Source organism: Protopterus annectens, chromosome 3.part1, assembly GCF_019279795.1.
Source record: "Protopterus annectens isolate FY-2018-M chromosome 3.part1, PAN1.0, whole genome shotgun sequence".
Lineage (NCBI taxonomy): Eukaryota > Metazoa > Chordata > Ceratodontiformes > Protopteridae > Protopterus > Protopterus annectens.
In genome coordinates this window covers 444,075,721-444,100,779 of record NC_056732.1, presented here as the reverse complement: position 1 = coordinate 444,100,779, position 25,059 = coordinate 444,075,721, and the positions used below count along the sequence as shown (strand labels likewise).

The following is a 25,059-nucleotide window of genomic DNA, read 5'->3' as shown; positions in this document are numbered from 1 at the left end:
AGAGTCCGAAGGTCACTACTCTGAACTGGTAGCAACTGGCTCCTGCACGGAAGCAAAGAAATCTTCTTGATGACCTGTCCACCTTTATGTGGTAGAACGCATCTTGAAGATGCATAGAGCACATCCAATCGTCTTTTTCCAAAAGCAGGAGGATAGACTGTATATTGACCATCCGGAATATTTGTACTCTCACAAACTTGTTCAATACACGGAGATCCAAAATTGGTCTCTAGTCCCTGGTTTTCTTTGGCACCAAAAATAGTCTCGAGTAGAATCTGGATCCTATCTGGTCTGGAGAGACTATTTGGATGACTCTTTTTCTTAGCAGCTTTTCTATCTCTACTGCTGCTTCTTCCCTTTGACTGGGTGGAACGTCGGGAAGATTTTTTGAAGGGACAGGACAAAGATCGAAGGGGATATGATAACCTCTGGTTATAATCCTTTGTCCAAGAATCGGTGGTGATGGTTAGCCAGGCAGAAGGGTACAAGGAGAAACGCCCCCCCCACCAAACCACTTCTAGAGGAAAGGAGTTGGGCCACTCTGCAGGATGCTGGTAGGATTGACCAGAGAAAGAATCCCTGGAACCCTGGTTACGCAGTCCCCCTCTGCCCTGAAAGGAGCATCTTCGCTGTGAGTTTCCCCTCTGCCTCTGGGGGAGAACTCGGCCTGTGTGTCACGGAAAGGACCCTGAGATTTCTTGAATCATATCTTCCCACTCTTTTGGTTTCGGGAGAAAGCACGTTGAGGGGAAGAATAATGGACACCTACGGCAGAAGGGGTCTTACCGTCTTGTTCACATCTGGCCAGTGTGCTTTTAACTTTGGGCCCAAACAACGAGGAGGGCTCAATGGGGGCATTAAGAAAGGAAGACTTAAAAGCTTCCGCAAAGTTGCACAAGTGCATCCAGGCATGTCATCTCAAGCCTGCAGCTGAATCGGCCTCTCTAGCTGCTCCTTCTGATGCGTGAGATATCAATCGCATAGAGGAGTTAGATATAGACTCAATGGTGGCCAGCTGAGAGGCCACTTTGTCATGGACCTCATCAGACACTGTACCAGCCAAGGTTTCAGAGAGCTCAGAAACCAGATCCCTTTGAAGCCTGGTAAAATGTGCCATATAATTCAGGGACCTGATAGCAAAGGTCGCTGAAGCAAAAGTGCGCTTCCCTACTCTGGCCAGGGCTTGGGACTCTCTGTTAGGCGGATGGACAGTCTGGCTTTCTTCTTCTGCCAGATCCTTTTTTGTTGTGGCCGCCACCACCAAAGCATCTACAGGAAGACTTTTGGACCAATGGGGATCTGAAGCAGGAGGGGACAAGATCTTATCTGGCCTCCAGGGAATAGCTTCAACAGTATCAGGGGCCTTCCAAGCACGCTGCACGATGAACTTGACAAGTTCATCGGCAGGTGGAGTAACCCAGGAGGTAGGGGGCCAGGCGCAAAAAGCCTGCAGGAACACAGATTCCTCAGGGGTCAGATTAGAGGGCTGCCAGTCACCTCTCTGTTTCAGGATTTCAAGGATATCGCCAAAGGATACCTCAGAGGGTGACCGAGGGGATCCCTTCCCCCTCATTGAAATCTGTGTCTTCGGTGAGAGACTCCTCTGTGGAGTCCATGTGCTTCCTCTTACACAAACTTTTCTGGTGGACCTCCTCAGCGGAAGAAGCTTGGGAAGACAAAGGAAAATGGGATTCCTGAGGGAATATGTCCTGAGGCCCTTGCACCCGGTGTCCGCTAGGTGCGACTTGTGAAAACAGTGTACAAGAGGAGGGCGGAGGTATAGACAGTCCGCTATCGCCAGCAGCAGCGAAAGCCTTCTCCATCAGTTGGAAAGCTGGTCCACCCAGAGAGGAGTGTGTGTCAAGGACAGGGGGCACTCCTCCCCTAAGTGGCTCAGCCTGTCGAGTTGGAGTCCCTGGATGGCTGTGGAGCAGCAAGTTATGCGTATCACAGCTGACATCCTGGGTCATAGCAAAACTTTCTTGCCATGAAGGCAACTGCAGTTCCTTAGTGAGATCTATAAAGGGAACCACAGAAGGAGAAGACTGCACTATATCCATGGACTTCAAAGGCAATGAAGGAGGAGAATAAGAAGGTGTCTTTGGAGATGGGTGATCACCTCCCAAGGAAGGATAGTTCCTGGGGGTTGGAATACCTCTGGCCAAGAATGCCTGGTCCACAAGATGCAACATATAATGTTCAGAAAGACTTCTAGTGGACCTCGCAGAGACTGAGGGGGAAACAGGCCTCTCCAGAAAGGAGGCAGACTCGGTGCCCATCTCATCTGACCGCACTGAGGACAAAGGTGCCAAGAAAGACTGAACTACTGTAGTCTGCACTGAAGAAGTCATCGGTGCCGATGTCATTGTCTGCACCAACACAGGGATCAGTGTCGAAGTGGTTGTCGGTGCCGAAACTGGAACCGACAAAACTGGAGTTAGTAATAAAGGCCTCGGTTCCGAGGAAGATCTCGGAGCCGACGCAGTCAAGGTCTGCGCCAACTGAATGTTTGGTGCCGATACAGTGGTAAATGTCTGAACCGAGGAGCCCCTTGGTGCCGATATGTAGAAGGCTGCAGGAGAGGACAGAGCCAAAATCACTAATGGAGCCGAAGGCCTCGGTGCCGGAGGTCTGGGCACCGAAAGCACTGGGGCTGACTGAGAAAGCTCCGGAGCTGAAGTTTTAGCCTTTTTAGAGTTTGGTTGGTGAGAGTCCCCAGCCAGGGATGAGGGCAAGGATTTAGCCTTAGTAGAAACATTCATTTTCTTATGGGCTTTAGCAGGGGTTGAGACCTCTGACCCAGAAACAGCCTCTGAAAAGGGAGATTTTAGAAGTCCCTTCAGTATCAGCTTATTTTTCCTTTCTAACAAATTTCTATTAGAAAAGTTTTCACATACAGTACAAGGTGGCTCAACAGATAAATGGGAAGCTCCCAAACAATAAACACATAAAGAGTGTGTATCAGAAGTAGGCAGTTTGTGTCCACAATCAGTACACTGCTTAAACCCTTATCTGCCATATTAACAAATAGAAAAGTACCAACAATGGTACAAGAGAGTATCTAAAGGTATGAAAAAGAAAAGGAAAGGGATTACCAATGATGGTAAGGGGAAATTACCTCGCAGTAAAAAGGGTAAGTAAAGGACAGAAAAAACTTGAGGAAATTATGAACGCTAGATGCGATAGGGCAAGAGACAATAAAATATCAACTTTTTTTACAGAAAAGTAATTTGTAAAGCAATTAAACAACAATTGACTGTACTTAGCTCAAGAGAAGTAGCTTGACAAGACCGGATGGCAACGCAGCAAACAAAATCTGGGGTAACATGGAGAGGGGGATTGTGGGTAAGAGTTTAGCTCGAGAGTTTGAAGCTGAAGTGAGCTTGGAAAATGGCCGGCTCGGTTCCGAGGTCGGAATCGATACCCATGTGTAAGGAATGAACGAGAATGAGAATTAACAATATCAGATCAGAAATTTCAGAATCCTGATCAGAAGTATCATAAGCAAATTCAGTCCTAGGTCTCTTAGAGGGGGAATGTTGGCTTCCCCTGATTAAAGTAATAAGGTCTTCAGCCATTCTTATCATTTGTTTTTTAGGCATAGAGGCCTGACCGTGCGGTCTGGTTGTCGGTTTTCTAGGGATGGTTCGAGTTTTAGGCCTTGAACAAGAAGATGGCGTTGGTTTAATATGCAAGTCAGTAGGCCTGAATACACCCTCAGAAGCCGGTGCCTGCACAGCGGCTCCAGACCAATCCAAGGTAGAGACATCCACAGGTTCCACAACTGAAGCATCTTGCGGCTTACCGGACTCTGAATGGGTCTCAGTAGAGGTATGCAAATCTGAAGTAGTGGGTATCAGGGGCTGCGAAAGCGCCTCATTGAGTACCGGCGAACTGACCACTAGCTTAGGAGAAGCGTTGTTGGCAGCTTTGGACCTAGGCAGCCTGTCTCTGTCTTTATCTTTGCATTTTTTCAGAATGTCAGTAGTCGGGTTGCTTACCGAAGACATATCTGGATAATTGAACCGAGTACCAAAATATTTAGAAGCATAAATATACAAATGACGAATAGTTCTTTGTTTAAATAAGGCACAGAACGGACAGCGAGGTATGTCATGGTCAGGGCCTAAGCAAGGAATACAGTACGAATGAAAATCTTTATGAGGTATTTGCTTTCCACAAGAAATACAATTATTGACTTTTACTGACATCGGTTTAGGGCAAGAAAAAGTTTCCCCAAAGGGGTACTTAGCTTTAGTTGAAGACTTTGGTTCTGAAACTCGAAAATGAAAATTTCAGGAGTCGGCCAACTGGCACTTGTGAACTGCTCTGGGCACCGCAAGGCAAGAAAGACTGACGTAATGGCATCGACTGCATGCTTTATACCCCTGACTACCTGACGTCATGGAAAATGAGACAGCAACCGACACAGGACCCAAGACTTTGATAATCAGGCCGATTGAGGGATACTGCAAGCAGATAACCCAAATGTGATGACTGCAACAGTGAAACACGAAGAACATTCTTAAGTTATGGATTGCCAGGCAAGGTGGTGCAGAGAAAATTGTCCCTGGACTGCTTTCAGAAGCAAGCAATTGGGCTGCTCTTCAGAAGTGCTAAAAGGGCTGTCAAAGAGAAAGAATCTCTAGATCCCTGATTAGGCGGACCCCATCTGTCTCGGGAGATGCGTCTTCCTGATGAGTTCTACCCTCTGCCTCGGGGGGGGGGGGGGCTTGGTGGAAAGGACCCTGGGATTTCTTGTACCACACTTTTCCACTCCTCTGATTCCTAGAGTAGGATCGTTGGGAGTGGAAAAACACACGGCAGACAGGGTCTTGCTGTCCTTTTCACACCTGGCTAATGTGTCTTTTACCTTTGGGCCAAAAAGAGAAGAAGCGTCATCTTGAGCGTTAAGAAAGGAAGACTTAAAAGGGTCCGCAAAGTGAGGTTTCACGACAACATCTGCACCTACTGCTCTAGCAGCCATTCGGTAGTATGAGAACTCAACCACATGGACGAATTAGATATGGATTCCAAGCTGGCAAGCTGTGAGGCAACTTTGTCACAAACCTCATCAGATACTGCTCCTGCTAAGGTTTCCGAGAGTTCTGTAATCAGGTCTCTCTGGAGATGGGTAAAGTGTGCCAAGTAATTCAAGGACTGAATGGCAAAGGTCGATGAAGCATACACCTGCTTACACAGTCTGTCCATCATCCGAGACTCCCTGTTTGGGAGATAGACAGCAGAACTCTCCTCAGTGAGTTCTTTCCTAGTGGCCGCCACCACCACCATAGCATCTAAATCAAGCCATTGGACCAAAGAGGGTGATCCTCTGGAGGGGAGAGAATTTTGTCCTGTCTCTGGGGGATAGGCTCAGTGGTGTCATGACTCTTCCAGGCATGCTGCACAATGAGCTGAACTAGATCACCTGCAGGCGGGGGTCATCCAGGAAGTAGAGGGCTGAGCACAGAAAGCCTGCAAGAATACATACTCCTCAGAGGAAGGGTTGGAGGGCTTCAAGTCTCCCCACTGCTTTAAGATTTCTAGAATGTCCCCCAAAGGAGACATCTTCAGGGGGTGACCGTGGGGACACTTCCTCCTCATCGTAGTCTGCATCTTCGGTAAGGGACTCTTCAGGGGAATCCACATGCTTCCTCTTGCACAATCTCTTACTGGGCAGTTCCTCAGTGGGGGCATCTAAACAGGGCTCTGAAGCGAGGGTGCCCTGTGGTAGGGTATCTTGAGGTTCCCATGCTCGATGTCCCAGGGTAGGGGACTAAGTAGCTGCGGTTCAGAGGACATGTATATATGGTATTCCAGCGCCGAAGGAACCAGCTGTGAACCTGCTGAGTGAGATGAGTGCCCTCTCCATCATGTATAAAGCAGGCCCGCCTGAAGAGGGACAGGAGCCCAGAAAGTACAGTTGTGTACACTTACCATAAATGTAGATGTTCAAGTGTATTCACTGTTGCAGTCATTACATTTGGGTAATCTGCTGGCAGGTTGCCCTCAGTCGGCCTGAATTCCAAAGTCTTGGGTCCTGCATCGGTTGCTGTCTTCTCTTCCATGATATATATATATACATATATACACATACACATGCATCAATATAACCTTTACCTTCATCTACAAGCAAATACACCACATGGGTTGTAGAAGATAGAAAAGGAAAGAAACTTCAGAATGACGGGGATGGTGGGAGGGTAACCTGGACTGCAACAGTGAATACACTCGAACATCTACATTTAAGTTAAGTGTACACAACTATACTATGTTCTTTGTGTTTCACTGTTGCAGTCATTACATTTGGGTAGAATCCCAAAGCAATGGTTGGGAGGCTGGAGCTAAACAGCATTAAGTGCGGCTATAAGGCCCTGCAGCACTGCAGTGGCAAAGCCTGCCCTGGACTTAGAGTAGAGAGGCAAATGGTAATGCTTTGTAAAGGTGTGAACAGAAAGTAGCAGCCTCTAGAATGTCTTTGGTTGGTACTCCTCTGAGAAAGGCTGCTGAAGTAGCTGCAGCTCTGGTGGAATGAGACCTAATGCCCTTGGGCATAGGTTTACCATGGTGTAAGTAGCAGAAACGGATGCAGTAGCGTATCCACTTTGAAACTGTCTGCTTTGAAATAGCCTTTCCTTCTGATCCTGCAGTATATGACACTAGTAATTGCTCAGTTTTTCTTAGAGCTTTTGTCCTGCTCAAGTACAATCTTAGCTGTCTGTGTACGTCCAAGGAATGCAGAATTCTCTCCCCCTTGTTCTGCGGATTTGGATAAAAAGTTGGCAGATGAATTGTTTAAGAGCCACACTGGAAACCACCTTAGGCATAAAAGTAGGATTTGTCCTCAGACACCCTGTCTGGGTAAAATATGATAAAAGGCTCTACAGCCATGAGGGCCTGTAGCTCTGAAACTCTTCTAGCTGAAGTAATTGCTAGTAGCAGAGCTGTTTTCCATGATAAGAACTTTAGATCAGTGGTAGCAGCTGGTTCAAATGGAGGCAGGGTGAGCTTTTCCAACACATAATTGAGGTCTCATGCAGGTAACGGTGATCTTCTAGGAGGCCTTACATTTTTGGCTCATCTAAGATACTGCTTTAGTAAAGGATGAGAAAAGATTGGTGGCTCTGTATTGTAATGAGCCGAAATGGCAGAGGCATGGATTTTGAATGATGAGAAAGATAGGCCTTTGTGAAGCATCTCAGTTAAGTATTGTAATATCTGAGGAATATTTGGTTCTGCTGTATCAGTTCCTTGTGCTTGATTCCAAGCACAGAATCTCTTCCACTTGTCAGCATAAGATTTTCTAGTACTAGGCCTTCTGGCTTCCAAAATGACATCCATCACAGCTTTACTGAGAGGTGTTGTTTGTATGACTACATGATTAGCCATGCTGCCAGGTTCAGAGTCTGTAGTTGATTGTGCAGGATCTGATTGTTTTGTTGGGACAGTAGTTGTGGTCTTTGAGGTAAGGTCCAAGCTGGGTATTGAGCCAAGTTCCTTAGGATTGGGTACCAGTAGTGGCATGGTCAGTCCGGGGCAATTAATATCATCCTTGGCTTTTCTTGTCTGACTTTTAAGGAGGACCTTGGGTAGAAGAGGCAGAGGAGGAAAGGTATAAACTGATAGGTTTTTGCAACTGAAGGATAGGGCGTCCACTTTCCATGCTTGTCTGTGACAAGTCCTTGTGCAGAATCTTTTCAATTGATAATTTTGAGGAGAGGCAAATAGATCTATGTCTGGGCTCCCCCATTTCTCTGTTATCATGCTGAAGACTTGTGGATTTTGTTTCCACTTGTGAGGATCCATAAGGTTTCTGCTTAAATCGTCTGCCAGAGTGTTTTGTTTTCCTGGCAGGAATTGAGCTTGAAGATGTATTTGGTAGGTCAAAGCTGTGTCCCACAGTGCCATGGCTAATATACAAAGGGGGTATGAGTGTGTGCCCCCTTGCTTGTTTATATACCACATGACTGTGGTGTTGTCTGTCTTTATCAGTAGTTGTCCATCTTTATCAGTAGCTGTCCTGGATGAAGTAAGTCCTTGAAGGCTGTTAGGGCATTCTGAACAGCTAGCATCTCTTTCTGGTTGATATGTAGATGCATTTGTTTTGGTGTCCATAAGCCCTGAATGCATCTTCCTGCCATGTGGCCCCCCCCCAGGCATAATCTGATGCGTCTGTTCTTAAGGTTTGGCTGGCACGGGGTAGAGTGAAGGGCAGTCCCATGTTTTGGTGACATGCCTTTGCCCACCACAGAAACTCCTGTTGCAGGCAGGGAATGAGAGGAATAATTGTTTCCAGACTGTGTGAATGTTGACTCCATAAACCTTTTAGGTACCATTGAAGTTTCCTCATATGCAGTCTTGCATATGGAATTAGTAGGATGCAGGATGCCATGAAGCCCAGAGCTTGCCGAATTTGCCTTGCAGAAGACTGGGTTTTTGTTGCCATCAGTTTGAAGTAAGCAGTCAGTTGCCTTTGCTTGTCTGGCGTGAGGTAAGCCATCTGGGCAGTTGTAACCAAGCTTGCACCCAGGAATGTTACCTTTTGAGAGGGTACCAGTTGTGATTTATTTTTGTTTGTAGTGTACCCTAGGCATGTTAGAAGCCTTTTCACAAATGCCAGGTGTCGAAGAAGAGTGTTCTTGTTCTCTGCTTGAATGAGACAGTCGTCCAAGTAAGGATATATTTGTATACTTCTTTGTCTGCAAAATGCAATTACTGGTGCCAGGCACTTTGTAAAGACCCTGGGCGCAGTAGATAAGCCAAAGGGTAGTGCAGAGAATTGGTAATGCATTAAGCCAGCCTTGAATCTGAGGTATCTTCTGCACGATTGTCTTATTGGGACGTGCAGGTATGCCTCTTTTAGGTCTAAAGTCACCAGCCAAGCATTCTTGCCCAGCATGGGCAGAAGCTGCTGCAAAATCATCATTTTGAACTTTGGAATGTCCAGGTATGTGTTCAAAATCGATAAATCCAGTAGTGGCCGCCAGGCCTTGTCCTTTCTGGGTACCAAGAACAGTCTTGAGTAAAACCCTTGTCCTTTTTCCTGATCTGGAACTGTCTGAATGGCCCCCATATTCACGAGGGACGTAACCTGTTTCTGTGCCTCTGCCCATTGATTTTTTGGCAGATCTGGCCAACCATTTGCCATTGGTAGAGTGTGGAAATGGAATCTGTATCCCTGTGACACGATATTTAGTACCCACTTGTCCTGGGTTATTAACTGCCAATTTTGAGCAAAAAGTGCTAATTTTCCCCCTATGGTTGCTGCCAAAAGATAAGTGCTTGTTGTAGGCAGAGGGAAGTCACTGGGATTGCTTTCTGTAGGTTTGCACTTTATCTCCTCCAGATTTGGAGGTGGAAGCATCCCATTGCTTTGACCTGTATGAATCTTGCGCCTGGTATATGGAACCTTTAGGGCGTCTGAATTTGCCCCTTTGAGCTCTGACACAGGAAAGGACCAATTTTTTGTAGGCCAGTGTCTACTGAATCTTGGTGGCTGCACTTCTAAGAAATCTTTAACAGTTTACATAGACTTAGCTTTGTCTTCCATTTTCTTTAAAACCTCTTCTGCCTTAATACCAAACAGAGAATCATGCTGTAAAGGTGCATTTAGCAATTTAGCTTTAACATGATCAGGCAAATTTTGTTCATTTAACCATGCATGCCTCCTAATTACAGACCAGTAACTGCGGCCCTGCAGGAGGCCTCTAAGGAATCAAAACCACATTGCAAAGTATGCTTTCCAACTTGTTCAGCTGCATGCAATAATTCCTGCAATTCTTTATTTTCTGCACATTCTGAAGTCAACATAATTTTCTGTTTCAGTAATCCCATAACATGTTGTTGGTACTTAAGCATATGAAATTGGCAGTTTAAGGCCCTGATTGCCAAAGTTGCAGATGTATAAACATTTTTACCCCATCTGTCTAGTGCCCCAGAATCTCTGTCAGAGGGGGTAGGATTTTTTTTGCTGTTGAGGCCTTAACTCCCCCTTTGGACCCTGTGAAATAGTTTCAGGATCAGCAGCAGGGTTTCTAAATAAAAATTTATGTGAGTCAGGGACCCTGTAATATTTATCCGGCTTACTGGGAGCCGGAGGTAAGGAGTCAGGTGTCAAGCTTGACTCCAAAAACACATCATCCACAATGTCTAAAACAGGGGGAATGGATAAAGGCTTGTGCTGAGGGAGAAGGAGGAAATCCCTGAGCCTCTTTTTTGATTCTGAGAAGTCCTGACATTCCCAGTGAAAATGCTCCCTCAAAGTATGCAAGGTTTCTCCAAATGAATAATCCTCAGGAGGAGATGCAGATGGAATTGACTCCTCAGCATCAGAATCCTCATAGGGAAGTATAGATAATTCCTGATCAGAAGAGGAATCAGAAGAAATAGAAACCTGATCTGAAGATTCATAATCAGTGTCTTGCCTGGGCCTCTTATCTGGAGGGGGATGGGTACCCCTGATCAAGGTAATAAGGTCTTCAGCCATTTTGATCATCTGTTTTTTAGGCATAGAGGACTGTGAATGTGGCTCATGTGTCGGTTTTTTAGTTTTAGAAGTTGCTTTTGTCTTTGGTTTTGCAGTTGTCGTCGGTTTGATATACAAATGTTGAGGTCTGAATACACCCACAGAAGCTGGTGCCTGCTCAGCGGCTCCGGACCTATCCGAGGGAGATACATCTGTCGGTCCAATACCTTGAGTATCTTACGGCATGCCAGACTCCACATGGGTGTCTGTAGAGGCCTGCGACTTGAAGGTAGCGGGTATCAGGGGCTGCGAAAGCACCTCACTGAGTACTGGCGACTGGCTTAGGAGAAGCTTTGTCGTCGGTTTTGGATCTCGACTGCCTTTCTCTGTCCTTTTCTTTGCATTTTTTATGTACTCCGGTAGTCGGATTGTTATCCGACAACATTTCTGGGTAGTTAAATCTGTTTCCAAAATACTCTGATGCAAAAATATACAGACGCTTAATGGTGCGTTGGTTAAATCTAGCACAAAACCGACAGCCAGGCACGTTGTGATCAGGGCCTAGGCAAGGAATACAGTATAAATGGAAATCCTTATGAGGTATTTGCTTCCCACAAGTAATACAATTATTAACTTTTTCTGACATCGGTAAAAAGCAAGAAAAAAGTTTCCTTAACGGGGTAATTAGCTTTAGCGAAGACTTCGGTTCTGAAACTCAAACTCGAATATTTTAGTAGTCGGCCGACCGGCACTTGTGAAATGCTTCTACTTCAGGCACCATGCGGCAAGCATGTTTTATACCCCTGATGACCTGACATCATGGAAGAGAAGACAGCAACCAACGCAGGACCCAAGACTTTGGAATTCAGGCCGAATGAGGGCAACCTGCCAGCAGATTACCCAAATGTAATGACTGCAACAGTGAAACACGAAGAACATCTGAGGAAGACAACCTCAGAACTGGGGTCACACCCCACTCCAATGAGCCCGCCACAAGGGAGGGAGCCATGAGAGGACTCTGAGCAGTCAAAGCAACCAGAACCATAGACAGTATCATAGAAAAAACAGGTGCCGTACTAGAGGTCACAGTGCTGACAGACCAGCCATGATCTCGAGGATGGGTCAGCTCCAACTGAGTTGAGAACCATAGGGTAGGCTCCGGAGCCATGGTAAGATCTACCAATGGAACCAAAGAAGCTGGAACTAGGATAGGTGTCAGCACTGAGGGCTCCAATGCCTGCAGGGAGGTTGAAGGAGGAATATATGTCTGAGTCTGTGGAGAAAATTCCTCAGCTCCGGGTGGGAGGATTTAGAAGGAGTAGGAATTCCTCTGTCCACAAGGAGCTGGTCTACAAGTCTCACTACTTTGAGCTCTGAAAGGCTCCTGGATGAGCGGGTTGACATCCCCGATGGAGAATCAGGGTGTTCAAGAAATGGACTCAATTGTTGTCTGAGAAAGGGATCTACCAACGGAGAATATCAGGTCTGAGCCAAGGTTTCGCCCTTCGGCACCATGGTCAAAGGACCAGAAGGTTGCATTGGAGGGGTGGTAATAACCTGAATTGGGGAGACTATTTTTGGTACTGAGAGGGGCAGCAGTACCGTAGTGGTGGTGTAGTTTAGAACGGCACTGTAGATGGAGTTTTGGGCTCCGGTGCCAAGACAGGTGCAAAGTCAACTTTGAATGTTTTGGTCTTGGTTCTGGGGGGATTAGCAGATTTAGATCCACTAGTATAAGGAGAGGACGGAACAGATTGACTTTTCTTCTTATGGTTCTTTTTAGGAAGGTTGAGACCTCCGCCTCAGATAAAGCCTACCGAGAAAGGCATTTTCACGAGACCATCTAATATTAATATGTTGTTTCTCTCAGCTAATGTGCGGGCACTAAAATCCTTACATAGTTTGCATGGGGGGGTGAAATTTCAAGTGTGGAACACCACGGCAATAAATGCAGGATAAATGTACATCGGAATTTGGCATTTTCCTGCTACACTTACCACACTGTCTAAACCCTGTTGCCCCTTCTTATCAGCCATTACCACAAACGGTCTACAATTCAAATACCAAGTCACAACAGCAATGAGGGAAAGACCCTGTCAGAACAGACACACACACAGTCAAAGAAAGAAAGACTGATTTTTTTTTTTTTTTATTACCAACAATGGTAATAAAGAATACCCAGCAGGTAAAGGGAAGGAAAAAAAGGGGGGGGGGGATACCAGCGATGGTATTAATAATTACCACAGAGGTAAGGGAGGGGTCTGTACCACCAATGGTACAAAGAAATACCAAGAATTGGTAAGAAATAAGGAAAAATCACTCAGGAATATAGAAAGGGTAACCAAACTATCAACGACTACTACTAGTAATATTAGAAGGGAAAAATCTCAAAGGTAGCAGAAATATTATTGAAAAAGGAATAGAAAATCTAAACCACTTAGCTGGGGAGCTGGCCTGATGCATCTTGATACTCTACGTGGCAAACAAGATCTGAGGTGATAAAGAGAGGGTCACTATGGGTAAGCATAGCTCAAAAGTTTTTTGGCTGGCGATTTTGTTATAACAGCCAAGTCAGTTCAGCGGACGGAACTGATATCCATCAGTCATGAATGAATGAAGATTAACAACATCAGATTTGTAGTTATGTACTCACCATAACTCTGCATCTGCATTGTCTATTTTCGCCCTTCCTCAACTGCTGGGTCTTGGATCTGTCCTTGACCACTTGCCAGACTTTGGGCTCCATAGCTCGAGCTCCTCCCTTTACCCATAATCTCCCAATTACTCCTGAGACACCTCAGATCAAATCTGCCCTCTGTTTAGTTAATCATAATGCAGAAATGGAAAAAGCAGACAATAGTACTCTCTGAGTTAAAGAACACAGAAGGAGAAAAGGTGGGAAACAGGAAGACTCAGAGAAGGAAAACTTTGGAACCCACACAGCAGAAACTAATCAAGAATATTCTTCAGGTAATACCAAGGTACAGACAAAAAAAAAGGCAGAATAGTGGGTGGGAGGTTGAGGAAGGATGAAAACAGATGCAGAGTTATAATGAGTACATGACTATAGTATCTGATGTCTTTTTCATCCATTCCTCAACTGATGGGACAAAGACCCCAGTTACAGCAATGGGTGGCCCTTAAGGAAGGATATTCTAGAGTACAGTGGAGCCAAAAGCTTCCCTTTTTCTTAATAACATATCCAACTTGTAATGAGCTATAGAAGTATGAACACTGGACCATGTAGCAACCACAGAGACATCATCATCTATAGATGCTTTAGACCAAAAAGTAGATGATGTGGCCGCAGACTTGATGGAGTGAGCTTTGGGACATTTGGGTAATGACTCCTCTAAATAAAGGCAATGCAATTAATGAGTCATCTAGCTAGAGTCACTTTTGTCACTGCTGGCAAGCTAGAAAATCAATAATAACTATGTCTGTGTGGAAAAGGGGTCTGAATGTCTATGAAGGGCCCAAACAGAGAATCTCTTCCATTTACTTTTATAAAGTTTCCTGGTGGAGGCTTTTTGAGATGACATAAGAATGTAGCTAACAGGAAAGGAAAACCTTGAACTTCCAGCTATCACTGGATGTAAAGAAACCATGCGCTCATTTTGAGGGATAGTATGTTCAGGTGAGGCAGCCCATACGAATGAGACAGAACATCCTGAAAAGGATTCAACACTCGGGGAAGGTGAAGAAGATGGGGCCAAAGGAAGGGGAACCATACTTGGCAAGGTCAGAAAAGGGCAATGAGATCACCTTGCTCTTCCACTGGGGATAAAAGGAGTGGGAGGAAAACTGTATAATAGACCAGATGGTTAATTGTGAACTACAGCATCTCTTGGTGACTCCCCCTCCGCGAGGATCATTGCAAAGTACTGGCTGCACTTGTTATTGAGGACAGAGGCAAAGAGGTCACAGCATGGTTGACCCCCAGCAGTAAAAAATCATGTCTGCCACTGATTGGTTGAGAGTCCACTCATGAGGAAGTGAAATGGACCTATTCAGTTCATCTGCTAGCATGTTTATTTTCCCTGGAATATGTGTTGCCAAGAGAGAGAATGGCTGAAAGACATTGCTCACAGCCAAAACTCTCACTGCTTCCCAACAAAGTGGGTAAGATCTGGTTCTCTCTTGTTTGTTCCTGTACCAGACCACCATGTTATCTGTCTGAGCTGTAATCATCCTTATAAGAAGAACATTTTGAAACATCTGCAATGCATACAGGAATGCTTTCATTTCTAGGACATTGATGTGAAGACTGGCCTCTGTCTGGGACAATGTACCTTGGACAGTCCTTCGCAAATATTGCACCCCCCCCCCCCCAACCCTAGCTGGGAGGAGTCCGTAGTCACTGTGGCCTTGGGAGAAGGAAATATGAAAGGAGAGCCCTGGAAAACTTCCTCTGCATGAATCCGCCATGCTATGTGTCATCTGCAAATGCTTGTGATGAGAATGGAAGTAGTCACTGGCTGATGTCTTACTGACCACTGTACTGCTAGGGTCCACTGTAGTATTCTTATGTGGAAACTTGCCAAAGGCACTACAAATATGGAGGCTGCCACCAAACCTACTAGTTGGAGGACTAACTTGGATGGAGGTGAACAAAGAGCAAGGATGTGTAATGCCTGCTTCCTTAAGGCCTGCAATCTTGTTTGAGGTAGGGTTACCACCTGTGATTTGTTATCTAGATGGGCTCCAATGAACTCCAGAGTTTGTGTTGGTAAAATATGATACCTGGAATGGTTTATGGTGATGCCCAGCTGGGAACAGAGCTGGAACAAGTGATCACTGGTTTGAATTAGTAGAGGCTCGGTGGAAGTAAACAGGAGCCAGTCATCTAGACACAGAAACATCCAGAATCCTTGCTGTCTCAGATGAGCTGCAACCACTGCCATCCTCCTGGTAAACACCAGAGGGGCTGCTGTGAGACCACAGGGCAGTGCTCAGAACTGTATTGGTGACTGGCTCCCAGCTGGAAGTGTAGGGATCTTCTGGAGCACCTGTATGTTTTGATATGACAGTACACATCTTAGAGATCTACAGAGCACATCCAATTGTCCTTCCTTATAAGAGGGAGGATGGACTGAACCATGACCATCCCAAACTCTGAGTGTTTCACAAATTGATTTAAATTACTGCCATCCAAAACTGGTCTGAGGACTCTGGTCTTTCTTCTCACCAAAATAAGCTTGAATAAGTTCAGGACCCTTGTTGTTCTGGTGGGACTGGTTGGATGACTCTCCTCTAGCAGCTTTTGTATTTCTGTAGCTGCAGCTTTCCACTAACTGGGTGGAACATCGGGAATTCTTCTGTTACATTTGGGACAAAAAAGGGAAAAGAGTATATAATAACCTCTGAATATGACATTCTGCACTCAACAGTCTTTGGTAATGGCAGTCCATGCTTCTGGGTGCAGGGACAGGTGTCCTCTGACTGCCTCCAGAGTGCAGCAGTAAGGTAATCCTTCAGGGACATTGATAGAGTTTGTCCAAGAAGGAACTTCTGAAGCCCTGATGCTGCAGGCTACCTCTGCCATGAGAACATCATCTCCCATTAGAATCACCCCCCCTTGCCACAAGGGGATCTTTTTCTACAAGAGTCTTGGGAAGAACCACAATTTTCTGACCTCTCTCTGGTTCCGGGTAAAGGTTCTATGAGGGGAAAAATGGATTCTGACAGCAGAATGGGTCTTCCCATCTTGCTTTCACCTGGAGAAAGTCTCTTTCACCATAGGACCAAATAAGATGCACCCATCAAAAGTGGCACTGATGAATGAAGACTTGAAGGGCTCCACAAAGTCATAGAGGCACATCCAGGCATGCTTTCTAATGGTCAAGTCTGAACCTACCACTTTAGCAGCTCCTTCTGAGGCATGAGAGATCAATCTCATGGAAGCACTGGATGAGGACTGCAGTGTGGCCAGCTGTAAAAATACTGTTCTTATCCTGTGCAGAAATGGACCAAGAGAGGATACTGATAAACTGTTTGATCAATTCCCATGCCAAATAATTCAGAGACCTGAGGGCAAAGGTCACTGATGCATAGACATGCTTCCCAAAAATGTCCAATGCCCTAGATTCCTTATTAGGAGGATGGATAGAAGAACTCTGCTGTACTAGATCTTTCCTACTGGCTGATGCAACTACCACAGCATCAACAGGGGGACCCTTGCTCCAATGAGCCCTATTCTTTATTGCAAAAACATACTTGTTCGGGTGTTTAGGGATGGGCTGTGTAACATCTGGATCCTTCCAAGCCCAGCAGGAGATGAAGTCTACCACCTCATCCACCAGGGGGACTACCCAAGTGGTAGCTGAGCCAGTCCCAAAAGCCTCAAATTAACAGTGACTCCTCATGGGGGGGGGGGGGCATAAGACCAACCTCCTTTCTGTTTCAGAAGTCTGAGAATGTCTCTGAATGAAACATCCTTAAGGGGTGATCTGGGGGACACTTCCTCATCAAAGTCAGTATCCTCGGATAATGACTAATGTGTAGAGACTAAGTGCCTCCTTTTGCATGTCCTCTTCAAAGGGGGGTCTTCAGTGGGAGGCTCTGAACAGGACTTGGAAGTGCCAGCAGTGCCCTGAATGAGGACAGTCTCAAAGATTGGCTTGACCATCTGTCCCGATGGGGCAGGATGAAGAGACCCAGCTTCCACAGTAGATGGGGGGGGGGGTAAAGGTGTCTTTTCCAGTGAAGAGGATAAAGGTCCCCCATGGACCTCAGTCTTGCCCCCACCAGATCTGAAGTCATCTGTGAAGGCCGAAAACCGACCCCCCCCTCTGCTCTCGAGGCAAGCTGTCTTCTGACAAATCTCCAAGAGGAAGGGATGACTCAGAAACAATTGAAGTTGATCCCAACCCTCCAGATCTGGCACCAACTCTACGGCCCAGAAATCCTATTGGGATCCAACAAGGTCAGACCCATCTAGATAATAGAAAGTGTCAAGAGTTGAAGAAAGGAAAGTCTTCGAAACTGACAGACAGGCTTGGAAATCTTGGGTCCAAAAACTCCAAAATCACTGGTTGGACAGGAGTAGGAGCTAAAGCCTAGGGTTAAGTAGTGGAGAGGTTCATGGGTCTAATTGGAGATGGTGCCGGTAAAACACCCAATTGAATAGGAGTTCTGAGAAATGTTTTCATTATCCTGTCCATGATCTGAGAGAAAATGAAGTTGATGGTGGATGGGAAGCTCAGAGGTGTGTAGGAAGGGGGAATGAAGCCTCAAAGGCGCTGATTCAGGAGAAAACTTTGGTGACTTAGAGTTGGATCCGTACGAGAAGACAGATCTGAAGGTTTTGAGTTTGTTTTTATTGGAGTCGAGCACTTGGAGGTGGTTGGAGCTGACAATTTAGATACTTTCTTAGGCCGAACGAAGTCTGAAGAAGTTGAATGAGGAGAGTGGTCAGAAGAATGCTTCCTCAATTCCGTGGGTCTCTCTGCTATATCCCCTGAGAACTTCTTAGAGGAAGATGGTACTCTGGAGTCCAAAGAAGCAGAGGATAGAATTAGGCCTTTTAGAATTCATTTATTTTTCCTTTTGACCAAGACCCTGTTATTAAAGCTGAACAAATGTCACAAGAAACATCAAGATGCCCTGGACCTAAACAGTACACACACAGAACAATGACCATCAGAATTTGGGATTTTATGTCCACAAGCATAACACCTTTTAAAAACAGCAGCTTTTTCTGACATCCTTTAAATCACAATAAATTACCAACAATGGTACTAACACCACCTAAAAAGTGAATAAAGAAGAAAAAAATAAATACCATAATGCTATTGGAAGATGTACCACAAAGGCAGCAAAAGAAAGAGGAGAGGCTTATTTCCCAAGTGCCAAAACTAGCACGGAAACTTGAAAAATTTGCTTTTTATGTATATAGGGGAGGATTATAACAGGAATGATCCTAAAAGAAATAAAAGTAGGGATATTTGGAGATAAAAAAGTGTACTTATCCCAAAAATAATTATCTCGCAAAACAAATTGCTCGACCTAATGGTGATCACATCTTACTGCTAAAATGGCAAATGAGATCTGAAGTATCTCAGTAATAGTTGCAGGATTATGGGTAATGAGAGGAGCTCAAGCTACAGAGCCTAAAGTTTGCAGTGACCAAGGACGGATCTGACACCCATCAGTTGAGGAATGGATGAAAAAGACAACATGAGATCCCCTATTCTCATTTTGAAACAAGAAAAGTAAACATAGACCCTACAAATAGTAAGACTGTGGGACTGTTCCCAAAAGCTCTATGAAAAAGGCCTGTTCTCGGAGTACAGCTCTTCTAAGGAAAGGCTTGAATATTAAGCAGACATGGTTGCCCTGAATGTGTCCAGAATCCACCAGTTCCATGTAATGAGTCTCCAAGCTGGGATAAATTATCAGAACCCCAGCCCAAATCAACAGCCCTAGACTGCAGTTAGAAATGCTAATTCAAGGCCTGGTAGAATCACCTTAGATGAGACAAGTCAAAACAAGAATTTTTCCATCCAGCATCTTTGGGTTGTTGGGTTGAAATGCTGGTACTTATAGCAGTGCATCATGTTGTGCTATTCCCATAGGCAGCATCAAGAATTTCAATGTGAGTTCTGGCTTATGACATGGTAGACATACAAAAACTTTGACAGCTTGTTCTTTCTAGAACTATAATAAATGACATTTTACATCAAAACATGAACTCTACAGGCAGCAGGAAACTCTGCGAGCAACAGAAAATAACTGGTTGAAGCAGGTGTAAAGCATGCTCTGCTAGGCTGGCAGGAGATGAGTGCACCCCTATACAAGAGAAGTGAAAAGAAATGTAAAGCTGCAGGTACATAGTCTAGTCATACACTAACTAAAATGGACTCTCAGTATCAGCAACTATTTTTGTACGTGTATGATATACATGTGTGTGTGTGTGTGTGTGTGTGTGTGTGTATATATATATATATATACACACACACACACACATATATATATATATATATATATATATATATATATATATATATATATATATGTATATATATACCCGCATATAGATAGATGGTTAGATGTATGTATACATACGTAGATAAAGATATATATTTGCTCCAAGTGCTGACTTGAGTATGCCATATTTTATCCCATTGGTTATTAACATAATATAAACACATATACTGAAAGAATTTAAAGGTGAAGGAAAATTGATGGGATATGGCTCAGTAATCCATTACAAGTTCGTAAGTGTTGCACTGATCCAGAGCTACGAGCTTTGGATCATTTTGTGAGTTAGCCTTTTAGGCTGAAAAAGGCCATTCAACTGAAAATTTAATCCGGAGATTTTTACAGGGCTGATTTAATGACAAGAATGGCAATGGGTGGATATTATGGACGGCAAAAGTACTGATCAATATGTATGCTCCCTTAGGTAGCATAAGGATGGAGAGGAAAAGTTTTCTGCCTTGGCAGTCTGATGGTCTCTTGTGTGCTAGGTACATAATGAAGAAATCTTTGTATAAATTTTAAATAGCCCCATGTTTAGGTAGTAAACATGTTATGTTAATGCCTAAAGAGCATTTAGGAAGCTGGTTAGAAGAGGCAGGAGATCTTATGAACTATGGTTGGCGACAACTCAAAATACAACAATAAACACCTAAGACTTTATGGGAAGGATACAACTTCTAGTGTCTGTACAAGGAACAATGGCTACTTTATTACTAACCTGACAGACCTGATTAAAGTCTTTGAAGAAAACTTCTTTGGTAGGTCCATCAGGTACTGAACCCAATGACTCTCTGAAGGCTGCTGAGGTAGTGACTGTCCTACTATTCTAGCAGACACTATAAAGACAGCAGTAAAATCTATCAAGTAAACTCAGCTGCAGGTCCTGAAGGACTGAATGGGTTCTTTCTGAAAAGTGTTGTGAAAAATTTGTCTTCATATTTCACATATTTGTTCTTGAGTATGGCTACATTTCTAACATTTAGAAGGAAGCAACAGTGTTTTTTTATTCCTAAGAGGCAGTCATGTTCATCTGCAGAAGATTATAGGCCTATTAGCTTAACGTGTGTCCTGGGAAAATGCTTCGAGTGTTTAATCTGTCATCTACTTCAGTATGTACTTAGGCAAGGGCTTGGTATTTTCCAGTATGGTTTCTTAGCTGGTCAAACTGCTTAACCAATTTAAGTTTTGATCAAGATATAAGCAGCTCTACACACCAACATGTGGTGCATCTTGATTTTATAAAGGTCTTTGACTATGCCCCATGATGCTACTATCATAGGAACTATGCCACAATTAAAAATAAAAACATACATCATTGTATGGGTGGCCAACTGGCTGAAAGGGAGGAGACCAACAGATAAGATTAAGAGCTGCCTATCTGAATTCAACAACATCAGCATTGCTCTGCCTTGGGGGTCTGTTTTGGGCCCCATATTCATTTGCTTACATCCTTCTTCCCAAAACAAGCGAACACCTGACTAAGTAAGTTTGCTGACATTGCTAAGGAAGGTGGCATAGTCAGAAATATTAAAGACCAGGGTGCTCTTCAAGGTTACTTTGACTCATTATTCCAGTGGTTGGACTTTTAAGGGCAAGAGGCTTAATGCCAGCAAGTGTATGGTAATATTTTTTTGGCAAAAACAACTTTGGGTATCCCCATGCCTTATTTAACCATGCTCTGACAGCAGCTAATTGGGTAAGGGATGTGAGGTTATTGTGAATCTAACCAAGGATTTAAGAAAATCTAAAAGTAGTAATGAGAAGATATTACAGCATTATCAGCAACATCGTGTAATTTTATTAAGAAACAAAAAGGTTTTGCTTCCTCTATTGAGATCTAAAGCAACACCTATCATAGAGTATTATGGGTGTTTTTGTGTATTTAATTCATCCCAGGTGAAGAAAACATTCACAAAATAGGTAGCAGGAGGTTAAGAAACACTCATACAGGGAACATCTGTAATGTCTTTCATTGTTCTCTATACAGTATAAGTTATTACAGGGTGAACTAATTCTGATAAAGTGTCATGCAAATGATACTGTAGACGCAATGCTGGGTATCGATTTCTTAACACATAACATTTCTACAAGACATAGCAGTTCACTTGTATCCTTACCCCAATCTAGTTTTTTACTTCACAGTTTCTTCTGTCATTTTAGGGCTGGTAGACCTTGAAATAACTTACCGATGCACATGGAAATGCTGGGAGTATAGAGTTTTTTAAGAAATCTTCAGTTATTTGGTTTAAAAACAAAAATATTTAAACCTGGTTTATCTTTTAGCAAACTTTTAAATGGCCCAAGTGGGTTCTGAGTTTGTAGTACGCAACAAACACTGAACACATACTTCTCCTTTTCCAATACTAGTTTTCAGTTCCCTAATTCAAATCATATTTAAAGTAATTACAGACAGGAAACTGACTAAAATCCTACATCTCTTCAGAATGCATAATTTACTGACTACTTAATCCTTGATACAACATATTACATTCAGGGTACATCTGCTTCTTACCTTTTGGTGAAGTATCTTTAAGGATCAAATCTTCATGACCTTGTTCAATTACTTTAATCACAAATTCAGGGAGACCATCTTTCTCTTCAATGCCACAAAGGTACCGGCACCTCCTATTAATATAGCGCATACTCCAATACAGTCGACTGGCCTCATAGCCCACAGGAAAAAGTGCTGTTGAGCTATGGAAGGCCTGCATCTGATGTGGCAGTAACTGTCCAATAGAATGGAATATAAGACTTCCCACACGAAAAGTATGGTCTCTCTCACCTCTCTGCACAATGCTGGCAATTTGTCTCACTTCATCACGCTGGATATAGACTCGCCTAAAGACTGCAAAATAATTCAGTTCTTGCTCATGACAACCTTTCGGCTTATGTAAAGGGCAAAGCATTGTCTTATCTTTGAAAAACATGCACTGTGCTTTGAAGGCACATGTAAAGTGATAAACATTGGTGCATCTTAACCTATGGCAGCTGCTGGTGGCTCCTATTTTATGACAAAAGACACATTTCATATGCAGTCCTCTCCGCAGTGCTAGTTCTACGTTGATCAAAGCACCAGACTGTGTCTCATAAACTTCTGTAGACCAAAGAGCACAGTTAAGATGTACCCAAATATCTAAATCAAGATTAAGAAGTCTTGCTGGACCATCTGTAAGTCCATCTCCTTCTTCATGGCAAAAGCAACACTTCCTACAGTCTCTGGGTACTGGTTGAGGTCTTATGGATGTGCCTAGTTTTTTAAGGAGTGCATCAATCTCAATGTCACAAGGAGGCTTAAATGTTGCTTTTGGAATCACAATTTGGACATTCCATTTCATCCATCGCATGCCTTTGCACTTTTTTATTGCAGGACTGTACTCATCTAAACCACTTTGCACTGTCCTTGGTCTAGGTTTTAGCTTTACAGTAACCTTTAATTCATCAGTTTTAACCTCAGTTTTTGCAATGCCAAAAGAGGCAGTTGGAAAAGTGACAGGTGGTGTTGACGGTGGAGAAACCTTTTCCTTTAGTCGAGGAAGGCAATGGACATCCATGCTAGAAGTGTTGTTACTATATTGATGAAATACTTTGGGTAGTGGGTCTTTCTCTGGTGACTCCAGCAATAAAGGCATTACATTATCCTGCAATATGAAACAGATATTTGAAATAATACTTAAATACCTTAAAAATGTAATTAAACAAACAGAAGCTTTTTTATGATGACTTTAGGTATAACTTAAACTATAACATTTTATATAAATTAAAAGATATTTATCACCAACACTGAAATCAAGCTACAAAGGATATCCACTGCAACCTGTAACTTCAAACTCTTCTTATTCAACGGATGCTTAATATTTTCAGCTCTACTGTAATAGAGGTCACCTCTCTGTTAGTTTTTAAGCACTTTCTAACTCTAAAGGTCCCTCCGTTACACCCACTCCGCAATCACTCCAGAAGATGAAACAACATAAGAAGTCAAGCTCAACCTTAATATGCAGGCTAATCTGGAAAACTGGTCAGGTCAGACCTGGAGCATTGGAGTTAAGCTATGTAAACATTTGCCATCAATGAAATTTCAGCCACAAGAATGACTATTGGAAGTAAACCAGGGTCTCTGCCAAAGCCTTCTCTGCTCATGAGCCAAACAGCCATTGTTATGTCTGCTGACAAGTTGACTAGAAATCTCTAACACAGTCCAAAGCGACACATCTAAAGCAAGCTACAGGAACTGTAACTTTGCAAGTATGGTGAGTTCTGACAGGAAAAGATAGTCTGGGATTCCTGATTTTTTTTAATTATAAAAAATAATGTAATGTGACAGCCATGAAGATAACAGTTCATTTACTCATTGGTCTGCAAACCCTGCTACATATAAATGGCATAAACAAATGATTAATATTGCAGTGAAGCTATATGAAACATTTTATGTATTTTGCAGGCCCCAAAACCTTCAAATATTTCTTCCAGTACCATACAGACCCATTTTCAACCTTCACAAGGAGACACCTAGATCCCCTGTTTCTCCTGATCAGGCAAGAGCCCTTTGGATCATTTGCTCCTGACTGGGACAAGACTTCAGAGGCCTATTCACTCCCCCTACATGAGTAGTCAAACACGAAGAGTAGGCCATTACATACATGAGGCAAACACTCCTCCTCGATGCCTAACAACAGATTTAAATCTTGTTCATTTCTCATCACTGAAGTGACAGCCAGTCACAGTACAGCAATCATATATGCAGCCAGGAAGGACTTTTCTGTTTTCTGGACTAAACCCTCCTATGGTACCTGATATGGAAACTCGCAGATGCTATGGCCTACTACACCTTCCCTGTTAGAAGGCATATTCCTGCACACACTCGACAAAGACTACTGCATAAACATGACTTGGCAAAGCCATGTGTGCATCCCTGACCCATACTCTGCATGCCACATACCTCTTCCTCCAATAGCTGTTGGCACTGCAGCAGGTAAGACCACCTCCTTGCCTCTCAAGATGGGTTAGTTGCCTTCAGCTGCTCACACACCCTCATTTCCAGATTCCTCCAGTGCCCAGGTTGCTAGTTAATCATAGACTGGCTGGGTCGCAGTACGGGCTTTACCTTTGTGTGCCAGGAAGCAGACATTTAACCTACTTGCTAACTAGGTAGGAATGGAGCTATCCATAAAACCTCTTCAGCCATGACAAAGGCCAGAAGCAAAGATAAGCACATACTATCAACAAAATTTGACAGCAGCTATTTAAGACATCTAGTAAAAAGGCAATTCAAGAGTCATCATACAATACATTTTTTTCTACTTAAGAACAGGGAATTAAGTGTACATAATGTTTATAATTTTTTGTATCACAATTCAAAAGCGCAGTAGCGGGAATAATTTAGTTCAAAGCACTTGATATTACGGAAACAGAGCTGCAAGAAAAGGATGGGAAAACATAGCTAAAAAAAATCAGTGGGTGCTTTTGAGGAAGAGAGGATAAAAGTATGTTATTTGAAATGTAATAGCTAAACACACTAAATATAAAGCACAAGGCACTTCAAAACCTGGGAAACGGTTATACATATTCGATACAAACCAGATGACTGTCTGAGGAAGTGAAAGACAGCAGTCAAC

The 25,059-nt window shown here is 43.6% G+C and overlaps 1 protein-coding gene across 1 annotated transcript in view; it reads right to left on the bottom strand.

The window, feature by feature from the left end:
- The window catches only part of KMT2C (lysine methyltransferase 2C), a gene marked incomplete in the record, with an annotated part of 4,117,755 nt that overhangs the window by 396,550 nt on the left and 3,696,146 nt on the right, over positions 1-25,059 (bottom strand). The window contains 1 exon segment of the mRNA XM_044066891.1: positions 21,960-23,085. Within this exon segment, the coding sequence (XP_043922826.1) occupies positions 21,960-23,085 (1,126 nt within the window).